The sequence below is a fragment of the Macadamia integrifolia genome, chromosome 6 (assembly GCF_013358625.1).
Source record: "Macadamia integrifolia cultivar HAES 741 chromosome 6, SCU_Mint_v3, whole genome shotgun sequence".
Lineage (NCBI taxonomy): Eukaryota > Viridiplantae > Streptophyta > Magnoliopsida > Proteales > Proteaceae > Macadamia > Macadamia integrifolia.
In genome coordinates this window covers 17,440,082-17,453,575 of record NC_056562.1, presented here as the reverse complement: position 1 = coordinate 17,453,575, position 13,494 = coordinate 17,440,082, and the positions used below count along the sequence as shown (strand labels likewise).

General features: G+C 41.9%; 1 protein-coding gene across 5 annotated transcripts; it reads right to left on the bottom strand.

Annotated features, from left to right (window-relative positions):
• Window positions 1-5,316: 5,316 nt before the first annotated feature.
• Window positions 5,317-9,305, bottom strand: LOC122080685. 5 transcript variants are annotated; one of them, XR_006140867.1, is made up of 4 exons: window positions 9,158-9,305; window positions 8,910-9,004; window positions 7,541-8,588; window positions 5,317-7,458 (listed from the first exon to the last, which is right to left on the bottom strand). XR_006140867.1 is itself a non-coding variant. In XM_042647500.1 (3 exons), exons 1-3 carry the CDS (start codon window positions 8,612-8,614, stop codon window positions 7,054-7,056), a joined length of 600 nt encoding a protein of 199 aa, XP_042503434.1. In that variant the 5' UTR covers window positions 8,615-8,870; the 3' UTR covers window positions 5,317-7,053. The 5 variants fall into 5 exon arrangements, 2 of the variants coding, with proteins under 2 accessions (XP_042503434.1, XP_042503435.1); XR_006140868.1 differs by having other exon boundaries at window positions 7,578-8,588; XR_006140869.1 differs by lacking the exon at window positions 9,158-9,305 and having other exon boundaries at window positions 5,317-7,661; window positions 8,515-8,588; window positions 8,910-8,934.
• Window positions 9,306-13,494: the final 4,189 nt, after the last annotated feature.

Below are 13,494 nucleotides of genomic sequence, written 5' to 3'. Positions count from 1 at the left end.
ATGAATATTATACTTACCACACTTAGAAGGGGCACAACATTGAAAGATGTTTGAGTTTGTGATATAAAATTTAGGACTTGGTAGACAATGGAACCATTGAGGTTAAGGTGAAGCAACCACCCAATGTCAATACCAATCCACTCCTCGATTATATGAAAAATCTAGATGATGAAGCCACAGAGAGTGATACCACTCAACTCATTGTACCCAGAGCTCGGAAGAATCACATGAATGCCCATGCTTATAAGAAAATCATGAATCAAAGGGCCAGAGCCATGAGGAACCCTAAAAGAAGAGAATCATCAGAAGAAGAATCAGAAGATCGGACTCCCGCCATTCATCTTCCTCATCAACAGGAGAATCCAAAGTACCATATTACCAACCTCCACCATACCTCCCACCTTCACCATATTATCAGCCTCTGCCATATCATCAACCTTCCCCCCACCATCAAGGAGAAGGAATTTCCTCATCCTATCACCCCCAATCTTCATATCCTACCTCTCACATTACATCATCTTCATACCATCCTGTTTCTATCTCTCATCACCCTCATACCAATCCCATTCTCAAGGTTCAGTATATAACCCAAAAGAAGGATGGACAGATGGGTATGATTGGAAGGATATACTTACACTACCGGACTCCCCAAAGATGACTTCATCAATATGGTCAGTGAATGTATTAGGGGAAGACCAAGAGGGTGATTCCACTTCTCTAATTCAGTCCACTATATCTTCAGAGGACAATCCAGAGGTAATCGAAGAGATTACAGATGATCTTTTCGGAGCAGTAACCGCATTAACCATAGGGGAACAGATCAAAGAGCACACCTCCCTAATCCATATAAGGAGTGACACAGAGGATGATGAATCAGGTTTGATCCAACTTCGAACCAGTGATGTCAAGTCTAACCCTATGAAAATCTTTCGGTCCATACACTCTGAACACTATGAGCGTTTGGATGCAAGAGAATTTGATGGTCAAGAGAAATCTGATGAAGAACCAAGTGAGGGGGAAATCAGTGAAGAAGAGGATGATGATGACAATAATGAGGATGAGAATAATGGAGATGAGTCTGATTCTTAAGAGGATGATGAGTATCCAAACTGGGATGACTACCAAGGGCTTTGTTACAATGATGATGATGATAAGTCAGAATATTACTCACCAGATCACCAGACATGTTTCTTAGTCTATGCTATTGGTGGTGATGACCTAATAGTTGATCCAACAGGTTGCATTCAGTCTTCCCTCTATATAGGAGGAGATGATTCTACATCAGCTTTAGAAAATGAGAGCTGACACAAGTTTATATGGATGAAGGGGACTCTGCATTAGAAATGGAAGAAAAGCTGTGTGAAGTGTACTCGAGCACATTGAGGATGCAGGAAAGAGTGGAAGAAATTGATAACATGCTGGGTGAAGTAACTATTGGTGATCATTACTACCATGAGCAGTTGGATGACCTGGAGGAAATAGGGCCAGACGACACATTCACAGAGGCAATAGATGCTGCATTCCAACAACTTTCTAATGCAGTAAAAAAGTTACGAGCCAAGGCTGTGGATATTTATGGAGGACCTCGACTCCCCACCCCAAGTAAGGAAGGAGAATCAGAAGAAGAGGATGATCCCATGGTAGGGATAATCACCATAACAAATAGTGATGATGAAGACTGTTATCCCATAGAGATTATTGTAAAGAAACCTATCAACATGATGGAAACTAGAAGTGGAAGATACTATGTCACACCCCGCTCTCACAGAACCGAGCCGATGACTAAGTTAACTCCGGTTAACTCACAAATCTACCAGGATCAATAATGCAGTAACTGCAATACAACATGCATCTACTAAACTAAGATCAGACCTATATTTTCAGTAGAAGACTTGTTCATAATAACACTTGTAATTGTTTCTTAAATACTTGATACCCAAATTGAGTTATAAAAGTTATATGATAATTTAAGCATCAAGTCATCAAAAAGGGAGTACATCAAAAGAATAAAAAAGAATCACTCTGAAGTCACTGCTACCATGCAGTACAATCCTCACACGTGCAATCAACAACGTGCTTGAACTCCACAGGGACCCACCAATCCTCCGAGGGAAACTCCAAAGTGGGACCTAGCTCCTGATCTTCAGGCAGGTAACCTGCAAAATCACCTAAAAGAGTTGTGCACGTGGAATGAGCTCACTAGCCCAGTAAGTGGAAAGAAAGACCACACAAGCAGTCACAATACAAATGCATCGATATGTATGCAATTCATTTTAATCCTATCACCTAAACAACATTACTAGGTCATAGGCTATGTGCTACTCATAACCACAATGCGTGTATACCTTGGGTACGAGCCTCTAACCCCATCCCACGATATGCCCATAGGGTTGTCGGAGAAGGCCACCATTGGTATCAAAATTAAAAATATAAGATGATTCTAAAAAAATTTAAATGACAGAAAATAAATGGGTGACTCCACCAAAAATAAAAACAGTACGATCAGTCCTCTAAATATACCACCCGGGTTACCGATTATCCTAGCGATCAGCCGTGCATACTTCTAACCGTTGCAGGAGTTTGACAACTACAACACCCGATGCTTCCCCCAATGGTAACCTAACACGTAAACCCTTATTGAGAAGGGTCGTAGCACAAAGGGGTATATCAATCCTAGCCGCATGCCTCTATATGAGCATAGTACGATTACACGATTACACAACGTCCTATTCCACAAGCCACCATGCAATCATTTTCAAGCCGACTATGGCATCTAATCTAGCATGCGTATCATGTCCACATGAGATTCCTCCATCACATACATTAAGACATAATGAATGTTCAAATATAACACAGAGCATAGCATATTATGTAAATGCACATTAAATGCATGATATGGCATACATGATGTCTAGTCTACACACAAGTAACATGATGACATGGCTAGACTAACACATGTTAAGTGATGCATAAACATTCCAAAATTAAATCAAAGTCCACTCCCCACTTACTTGTATAGGTACACAGTGCCTGCGACCGGTACGTAAGAGATCCAATGTGTGGGTACAAGTATAATGAGTTTAACCTATCACAAACATAATGGTTTATCATTTCACTATTTTGGGGTCAAAATCATCATGTTTGAATACTGAAATTGGGTTTGAAATAATAAATGGGGGTTACCCATCAAGTTTGGACTCATTCTTGGTATTCTGGAAAGACAGGTGGGTCTGGGACACCCCCCAGTCATGAAACGAAATTTTTGTCATCATCTTCCCATCTTCTCTTTGGCTTGGGGAACTTGTTTGGGGTCGACCTGGTGGCTCCGACCCCCATCTAAGGTCCAATCATGTATCCTCAACCTAGATCTAAGATCAAATCAATAAAAAAATGGAGATTCTTACCCCTTTCTCAAGAACACCAATGAAATCCCAAATTTCACTTCTTTAGCTCAAGAACTCTCAAAACTCTAGATCTTCACCAACACTCAGTCCAAATCCTTCAAAATCATTGTACAAACCTTCCATTAGACCTTAGATTCGATTACCCAAGTAGGACCAGCAAGATTCAAGTGGGTTATTTTTCAAAAATCAAAAAGAGGGTTTAAGAAGAGGGTTTTCCCAAGAATCCTTGGAATATAAACAATACCTACCTCAAATCGAAGATCCCGGTGAGCTGATCATTAATTTGAGTTTAAAATACCAAGACCTGGCTTCTGTGAAACTCTATGGTCGGTTTCCCTTCTTCTTTCTTCTACTTCTTCTTTTTCGTTTCTTCTTTCTTCTCCCTCTCTTCTTTACTCTCCCACCAACCAACTATCATTAATGAGGGAGAAAGCAATAAATATCTCCCTTTTTATACCTGGGCCCCCAAAATATCTTTTAGTCATAGGTGGGTACCATCTCAGGTAAGTATATCTCAGGTGCGTGTATCTTATTTGTTAGTGTTCCACTTGGGCTTCAATGGGAAAAACTCTCACATATAATTAGATTACGTTGGCACCCATAAATGCTAGTACGTACCTTTACTCCTTGTACATGGCCTTGTGGTGCATGCAAGTGCAAGGCTTGGGTGCACATATTGCACTTGGTACCCACTTGGTCATATCGAGCCAACCCGAGTTCAAGGTCACTTTTACTGCCATGTTCCATATGGTACTTACGGCGGTTCTCTCTGGTTCAGCCCCTATATAATCAAACCAAGTCAATACGGGTAATTAGATCGGGTTTAGAAAGTAGGGTATCACATTACGCCCCCTTTTGAAAATTTCATCCCCAAAATTGTAGTACTTGGTTGTTTGAAAAGATGAGGATACAAGGCTTGTGCATTATCCTCTTTCTCCCAAGATGCCTCTTCAATCGGGTGGTTGATCCACTAAATCTTCACAAAACCAATAAAGCGATTGCAGAGAGTTTTCACCTTCCAGTCTAAGAACTCATCCGGATGTTCTTCATATGTCATATCAGCTTCTAAGTATTCCGGTTCCATAGGTAGCATGTGGGATGGATCATATACGTACCGCTTCAACATGGATACATGGAATACATTATGAACGCTGCTGAGAGAAGGTGGTAATGCCAACATGTATGCTACTACCCCAACTCGCTTCAAAATCTCAAATGGCCTAATATATCTTAGACTTAACTTGCCTCTCTTGTGGAATTTGCACAGACCTTTACTAGGAGATATTTTGAGGAACACCTTCTCTCCCTCTTGGAATTCCATTTCCTTCCTACGGCTATCTGCATAGCTCTTTTGACGTGACTAGGCTACTTTAATTCCTTCTCTAATGACATTGACTTTATCTCATGTCATCAAAATCATCTCCGGTCCAAGCATTCGACGTTCACCTACTTCATCCCAGTATAGAGGAGTTCTGCACTTTCTACCATATAATGCTTCATATGGAGCTATCCCAATTGTAGCTTAGTAGCTGTTGTTGTAAGCAAACTCCATTAGAGGTATATACTCATAAGCTCGGAGCATGTCTTCTAATATCTGTATTGTCCTCTCGGACTGTCCGTCTGTTTGTGGATGGAAAGCCATACTCAGGTTCAATTGTGATCCCAAGGCTTGCTGGAAGCTCTTCCAGAATCTGGAGGTAAACCTCGGGTCTCTGTCTAATACAATGCTCATTAGTACACCATATAAGCGTACAACATTATCCATATAAAGCTATGCCAGCTTATCCATGGTGTAATTGGTCCTGATTGGAATGAAGTGAGCTATCTTAGTAAACCTGTCAACTACCACCCAAATTGCATCCATTCCTTTGGGTGCACGTGGTAGTCCGGTGACGAAGTCCATTGTAATATTATCCCACTTCTACTTGGGTATTGGGAGTGGTTGAAGAGTGCCAAAAGGTCGGTGTCGTTTAGCTTTGATTTTCTGACATGCAAGGCAATTCGACACATACAAAACTATTGTGGACTTCATTGCTGGCCATCAGTAGTGTTGCTTTAGGTCTTTGTACATCTTGGTACTTTCAGGGTGAAGAGAGTACTTAGAACTGTGTGCTTCTTTTACTATTTTGTCTTATATCACCTCATCACAGGGCACACACAATCTGCCCCAAAACAATAGTGCCCATCATTGGCTAATGTAAAGCTAGTGTCATTCATTGTTTGCTCTTGAATCTCCTCTTTCATTTGTTTTAACTCAGGATCCAAAGGCTGTTTCATTATGATTTCTTCCCTGATGGAAGAGTGTACCTGTAGAGCTGCCAAGGACATGGTCAACTGTAGGACATCATCTAACTAGTGCTCTAGTTCCAAGGTCGCTCCTTTATACAATGGGATTTCATCCATTAACATCGCCTCTTGTACGAGCTCTGGACTAACAGCTAGATAGGCAAGTGATACAGTTGAGCTTTCTGGCTTAATGCATTTGCCACTACATTAGCCTTCCCTGGGTGATACTGAATATCACAATCATAGTCTTTCATAAGCTTAAGCCATCTCCTTTGTCTCATATTCAAGTCTTTTTGAGTGAAAAAGTACTTTAGACTTTTGTGGTCACTGAATATCTCACACCTTTCCCCATACAAGTAGTGACACCAAATCTTTAAGGCAAAAATGACCGCTGCTAGCTCCAAGTCATGTGTAGGGTAGTTATTCTCATAGTCCTTCAACTGTCTAGATGCATATGCTATTATCTTGCCACGTTGCATAAGTACACAACCTAATCTAATTTTGGAAGCATTAGTATAGACTGTCATCCCACCTATGCCTTCAAGAATAGGCAGCATTGGTGCTGACACTACCCACTTCTTCAGCTCTTGAAAACTATCTTCACACTCCTTTGACCAATCAAACTTTATACCCTTCCTAGTCAACTTAGTCATTGGCGTTGAAATCTGAGAAAAGTTCTCGATGTAGCATCTATAGTAACCTGCCAAACCCAATAAACTTCTAATTTCTATTACACTCTTGGGTATCTCCCAGTCTACTACGGCTTTCACCTTATCCGGATTCATTTCTATTCCATTTTCAGACACCACGTGTCTTAGGAATACAACCTATTTGAGATAAAATTCACACTTGCTGAATTTCTCATACAACTATTGCTCTCTTAGTCTTTGTAGTACCATCCTCAAGTGTTTTGCATGGTCTTCTTCTGACTTCGAGTAGATTAAGATATCATCAATGAAAACAATGACCCACTTATCGAGAACATCTTGAAACACTCGGTTCATCAAATCCATGAAAGTTGTTGGTGCATTGGTCAACCCAAAAGACAATACTAAGAACTCATAATGACCGTACCGAGTTCTAAAGGCTATCTTTGGTATATCACTATTCTTTATCATAAGCTGATAATACCCGAATCTGAGGTCAATCTTTGAAAATACCTTAGCACCCTGTAGCTGATCAAACAGATCATCTATGCGTGGCAATGGATACCGATTCTTGATGGTTAACTTGTTCAATTCTCAGTAATCAATGCATATACGTAAGCTCCCATCTTTTTTTTCTTAATAAACAACACTGGAGCACCCCAAGGTAATACACTTGGGTATATGAATCCCTTCTTCAATAGATCTTGCAACTGTATTTACAATTCCTTTAATTCTGTTGGTTCCATTCTGTATGGAGCCTTGGACAATGGGGCAGCTCCAGGAATCAAATCTACAGCAAATTCCAGCTCCCTGTCAGATGGTAGTTGAGTTAGATCATCTGGAAAGACATATGGAAACTCCTTAACTGCCTCCACTTCCTCTAGAGGTGTGACCTCTACATATAAATCAATCATAGATGTTAGGTACCCCTGACACCCATTTTCCAACAACTTCATCGCTTGCAGAGTGGAGATGAGGACCCTTTTAGCCTGCTTTATTATATCCGCTTGGTATATCAGTTCCTTCCCTTCATCATCGATCACCTTGATCTGTTTCTTGGCACACATCACGCTTGCTTGATGTGCTGATAACCAATCCATGCCTAGTATAACATCAAAGTCCTGCATATAACAATTTAAGCATCAAGTCATAAAAAAGTTAGTACATTAAAAGAATAAAAAAGAATCACTCTGGAGTCCCTACTGCCATGCAGCACAATCCTCACACGTGTAATCAGTACCGTGTTCAAACTCCATAAGGACCCACTAATCATCAAAGAAAAACTCCACAGTGGGACCCGGCTCTTAATCTTCAGGCAGGTAACCTGCAAAATCACTAAAAGAGTTCTGCATGTGGGATGAGCTCACTAACCCAGTAAGTGGAAAGGAAGACCACATAGGCAGTCACAATACAAATGCACCTATATGTATGCAATTCATTTTAATCCTATCACCTAAACAACATTACTAGGTCATAGGCTATGTGCTACTCACAACCACAGTACGCGTAAGCCCTAGGTACGAGCCGTGGACCCCATCCAGCGATATGCCCATAGGGTTGTAGGAGAAGGCCCACCATTTGTACCAAAATTTAAAATGCAAGCTGACTCCTGGAAAATTTAAATGACAGAAAGTAAATGGGTGACTCCATCTAAAATAAAAGCAGTACAATCGGCACTCTGAATATACCACCGGGGTTGCTAACTATCCTAGCGATCAGCCGTGCGTACTTCTAACCTCTGCAAGAGTTCAACAACGTAACCCAATGCTTCCCCCCAATGGTAACCCAACACATAAACCCCTGTTGGGAAGGGTCGTAGCATAAAGGGGTATATCAATCCTAACCGTATACCTCTATATAAGTATAGTACGATTACACGATGGCACCGCGTCTCATTCCACGAGCCACCATGCACTTATTTTCAAGCCGACTATGGCATCTAATCTAGCATGCATATCATGTCCAAATGAGATTCCTCTATCACATACATCAAGACATAATGAATATTCAAACATAACACAGAGCATAGCATATTATGTAAATGCACATTAAATGCATGATATGGCATACATGATGTCTAGTCTACACACAAGTGACATGATGACATGGCAAGACTAACACATGTTAACTGATGCATAAACATTCTAAAATTAAATCAAAGTCCACTCCCCACTTACTTGTATAAGTACATAGTGCCTGCACCCGGTACGTAAGAGATCTAATGTGTGGGTACGCGTATAATGAGTGTAACCTATCATAAACATAATGGTTTATCATTTCATTTTTTTCGGGTCACAATCATATTTGAACACTAAAATCAGGTTTAGAATCATGAAAATCAGGTTTGAACACAAAATTCAAACAATCTAAAAGTTGGACTCATTCTGGGTATTTTCTAAAAAGACAGATGGATCTGGGACACCCCCAAGTCATGAAACGAAATATTTGCCATCACCTTCCCATCTTCCCTCCGGCTTAGGGAACTTGTTTGGGGTCGATCCGGTGGCTGATGCAATCATGTATCCTCAACCTAGATCTAAGATCAAATCAATAGAAAAATGGAAATTCTTACCCCTTTCTCAAGAACACCAATGAAATCCCAAATTTCACTTCTTTAGCTCAAGAACTCTCAAAACTCTAGATCTTCACCAATACTCCTTCCAAATCCTTCAAAATCATTGTACACACCTTCCATTAGACCTTAGATTCGATTACCCAAGTAGGATTAGCAAGATTCAAGTGGGTTCTTTTTCAAAAATCAAAAAGAGGGTTTAAGAAGAGGGTTTTCCAAAGAATCCTTGGAATATATACAATACCTACCTCAAATCGAAGATCCCGGTGAGCTGATCATCAATCTGAGTTTAAAATACCAAGACCTGGCTGCTGTGAAACTCTATGGTCAGTTTCCCTTCTTCTTTCTTCTTCTTCTTCTTTTTCGTTTCTTCTTTCTTCTCTCTCTCTTCTTTACTCTCCCACCAACCAACTATCATTAATGAGGGAGAAAGCAATAAATATCTCCCCTTTTTATACTTGGGCCCTCAAAATATCTTTTAGTCATAGGTGGGCACCATCTCAGGTGGGTATATCTCAGGTGGGTATAATCTCAGGTAGGTATATCTTAGGTGGGTATATCTCAGGTGGGTATAATCTTAAGTGAGTATCTCAGGTGGGTATCTCGGGTGAGTAAATCTCATTTGTTAGTGTTCCACTTGGGCTTCCATGGGAATAAACTCCCACATATAATTAGATTACGTTGGCACCCACAAATACTAGTACGTACCTTTACTCCTTATACATGGCCTTGTGGTGCATGCAAGTGCAAGGCTTGGATGCACATATTACATTTGGAACCCGCTCAATCATGCCGGACCAGCCCAAATTCAAGGTCACTCTTACTACGATGTTCCATATGCTACTTGCGTTGGTTCTCTCCGGTTCTGCCCCTATATAATCAAACCAAGTCAATACAGGTAATTAGACCGGGTTTAGAAAGTAGGGTATCACAGACTATAAGGGCAAGGCTCTAACAGTGGAACAGTCAGGGACCAGTGAGGCCGGAACTAATCGCTTGAAAAGAGAACCTAAGAATCCGGTCCTAGGTCAACTCAAGAAGTCCTAGGCTAATATCTCAATTTGGGGATTATTGACGGCATCTCCCACACACTGTGAAGTAGTTTTAAAGTCTCTCACCAATATATAGGTGTTGATCAAGATAAATCTGGCACATCTCGCACATAGTAGGGGCAACCTATGCGGTACAATCCTTGATGTTCTCAGACTCAGAGCTTCCTAAACACGTCCAGCACAATCGAGCTCTCCACCTCATGGTAGAATGCCTTGACAAGGTGGTTCCTCAGGTTCTTGTTGACAACGGGTCCGCTTTGAATGTACTACCCTTGAGATCGACAAGAAGTATTAGCATCAACCTGGAAGAAATGAGGCCGACTACCCAAACCATATGGGCATATGATAATACCAAGAGGAAAATCCTTGGCATCCTTTCCCTTACCGTAAAGATTGGCCTAGTGAAGTTTGATATTGATTTCCAAGTCATTGATATACCGGCAGCTTTTAACACTCTCCTGGGAAAGCCTTGGTTGCATCATGCGAAGGTAGTGTAATCTAGCCTCCATAAAAAATTGAAGTTCATTCATAAAGGAAAGGTGACCAAGGTACCCGAGTGTAGACACCCAATTTTGTCACCCTCCTCTGGCTATAATGAAATGCGGATCTTGGACGTGACTTTTGACTTCTAATCAATAGAGATGATAATTGATTGAGAAAACCTAGAAACATTCCCCACCTGCTTGAAAACCCTAGAAACCCCGCACAGGAAGGAAGAGGGTCTAATTTTGACTTTTCATATATAAAAGAATCTGGTCAAGATGATTGTACAGATGGACATTACTTAAAAATATGATTCTGATGATATATGGTATGTCAAAATCATACCGTAGGATTTCCTATAATCGTCCCTAAAAAATCACATTTTTTTCGTGTGCATATTGTGCACACCGACCATCCAAGTAAGCCAGCCAGCCAGCCCAGCCAGCTAGCTAGCCTAGCCAACTAGCCAACCCAACCAACCCAGCTAAGCCATCCAGCTAACCGACCCAGCCACCCACCCAGCCCACCCAGCCACCCACCCAGCTAACCAGTAAGCCTAGCTACCTCACAATGCTTGCATGCCCTCACCGTATGCTACGTGTGCCCCCACTGTATGGCCTGTGCACCCCCGCTGCACATTGTGTATTCCCCTGTTGCATGGCCTGTGCACCCCAGCCACACGCTACGTCTGCCCCTATTGCATGGCCTACGTGCCCCCGCTACCTTCCCGTGTGCCCCCGCTGCATGGCCTGCATGCCCCCACCGTATGACCTACGCACCCCTGTAGCACTCTGTGTATGCCCCTGTTACATGGCCGAGCATGCCTACCTGCTTGCTGCATGCACCTTGCCTACACCATGCGTATGCTACCCTGCACAGTGTAGCCTGCCTTGCGCGCCATGTTCCATACACCCATGCAAACCTCCCCACACACCCTTGTGCCTAGTGTGTGCCCAGCTACACACCATTACCCACACACCTTGTACACATTGCCTACCATCCTTTGAGTGTTCTTGAGTTTTACCCAAAGTAGAAATCCCCCACCCTTTTAGGTTCTTTGGGTCTATAGAGAGATCTTTGTCAAGATCTGAAACTCTGTTCGGATCTTCAAAGTGTTCTTCAAAGCTTTGAAGCTCTTCAATCCATTTTTAGGTCAATTCGTTTCTTTCCAAATATAGCAATTCCTAGTGGAAGCCCTGTCCGAGTGCCCCTAGAATCTTTCCAGAAATAGCCATTCCCAGTGGAAGCTCTGCCGAAGTGCCACCTTGGCCTAGCCCTCCCCTAGCCTATCCCTAACGGAAGCTCTGCCAGAGTGCCACCTCAGCCTAAGCCTGGAAATAGCCATCCCTAGTTGAAGCTCTGTCCGAATCCAAATTCAAAAATAGCCTTCCCTAGCCGAAGCTCTATCCGAATCCAAATTTGAAAGTAACCATTTCTAACTGGAACCCTGTTCGAATACCATCACAATTAGCATCTCTCAAGAAAGGAAGTTGGAGGTTAAGACCATCTTCCCCTAAGCTAGGAGAATCCAAAAGACAGTCCGAGTCGGTACTAATCAGTGGCCCACCCCTCTTGACTCGAAACAGGGGTTAAGTTCAGGTATAATTTCTCAACCAACTTGTTATAATGTAGACTTTATATAGACCTTGTTTTAATGTATATAGTAGTTTGATTTCAATTAATGTATATATGCGTGATAACTTAGCCATGTATGTAGAATAGTAATAATTATGGAAAATATTCGTTCTCAAACATCTAGTAGGAAGACCGGTTGAACTGGGCAGATTGGGTGCCTAACACCTTCTCAATTCTGTAACCTAACACTTACCCTAAATCTCTGGACTAGATCAAATTTCAGGCCCTTTTCTCAGGAATCGGGCCCACCCCTGGGTCCTAGGCCCATAACCCTAGGTGACGACTCCAAACCCCATTTGTATGATCCTGATCCCCATATTGAACCATCATCAAACCCCCATCTCAAATTATGAATTTTATACTCTTACGAACTAGGCCTCCATGTATCTCCAAGCAGCGATATAACGGTGCGGGGCTCGCAAGCAAAGCACACATGACACGAACCCCTCCCCACACATGAAAGAGAAAGAGAGAGGAGAGAGGTTGAGATGCAAGCCCTTTTCCCCCCGTAAGGGAAGAGAGACATCTCATCATCTCCGGCCACTACCCTCGCAGTGGTGATTCCACTGGGGACTAAATGTCAAGCTTCCAATACTAGATGTTACCTTTAAATGCAAGAACATTTTCCACCACCACATTTGTTTTAAAATGTATTTGGCTAACCCCATGTTTGTAATTATATTCACTAACTGCATCATGCATCATGCTCAAAGTGAAATCATTTGGCGAGGGTATTCCCTATCATGCCCGGAGCCTCAAGGAGGTTAGTGCATGACATACTAAGTACTCTAAGAGAAAATGATACCTGCTTCCTATACAAGAGTGGAATGTACATCAAACGATGAGGATGTTGTAATTATACCAGCACCCTCAAGAAGGTCCACACACTTTTTGACATTCTGAGATTGAATACGTCATCAAATAACGAGGATGTCCGTAATTGTGCCAGCACCCTCGAGGAGGTCTATGCACTTTATAGCATTCTAAGATCGAATAATGGCTACCCTACATTACACTTTTGCACACAAGCACTCATGGTTCCACCACCTCATGGCCAGTTTCTTATCCTCGTATGTAGTCCCGAGTAATGGGCAAGGAAATCACCCCCTTGATATCGTACCTACGGGTATATCAAAAGGATCACGTACCTTGCATATATAGATCCTATCAAGGAAGCTTTGTTGGTCCTATTGCATTCATCGCATGTGCGCATCATGTAGAAAATAGACGAAGAAGCTAGGAGTGCCACAAGCTAACTATAGAACTTGTTTGCAGTCTTAAAAAGGCATATTCCTATATTATATTCCCATCGTAAAGAATTGCTTTCCTAAGTGGGTTTCGGATAAAAGGTGTCTCTCCTCCTTAAGCAAAAAGTCCGGATACGTGACAAGGGCAATCCCGTCAGAGTCACGTCA

Coding starts and splice junctions, on each gene's coding strand:
- LOC122080685 (XM_042647500.1), bottom strand. CDS start 8,614: ATGATAAACCATTATGTTTATGATAGGTTACACTCATTATACGCGTAC. Junction 7,673..8,514: donor GGCACTATGTACTTATACAA/GTAAGTGGGGAG, acceptor GAACTCTTTTAG/TGATTTTGCAGGTTACCTGC. Junction 7,459..7,577: donor CCTTATGGAGTTTGAACACG/GTACTGATTACA, acceptor TGTTATATGCAG/GACTTTGATGTTATACTAGG.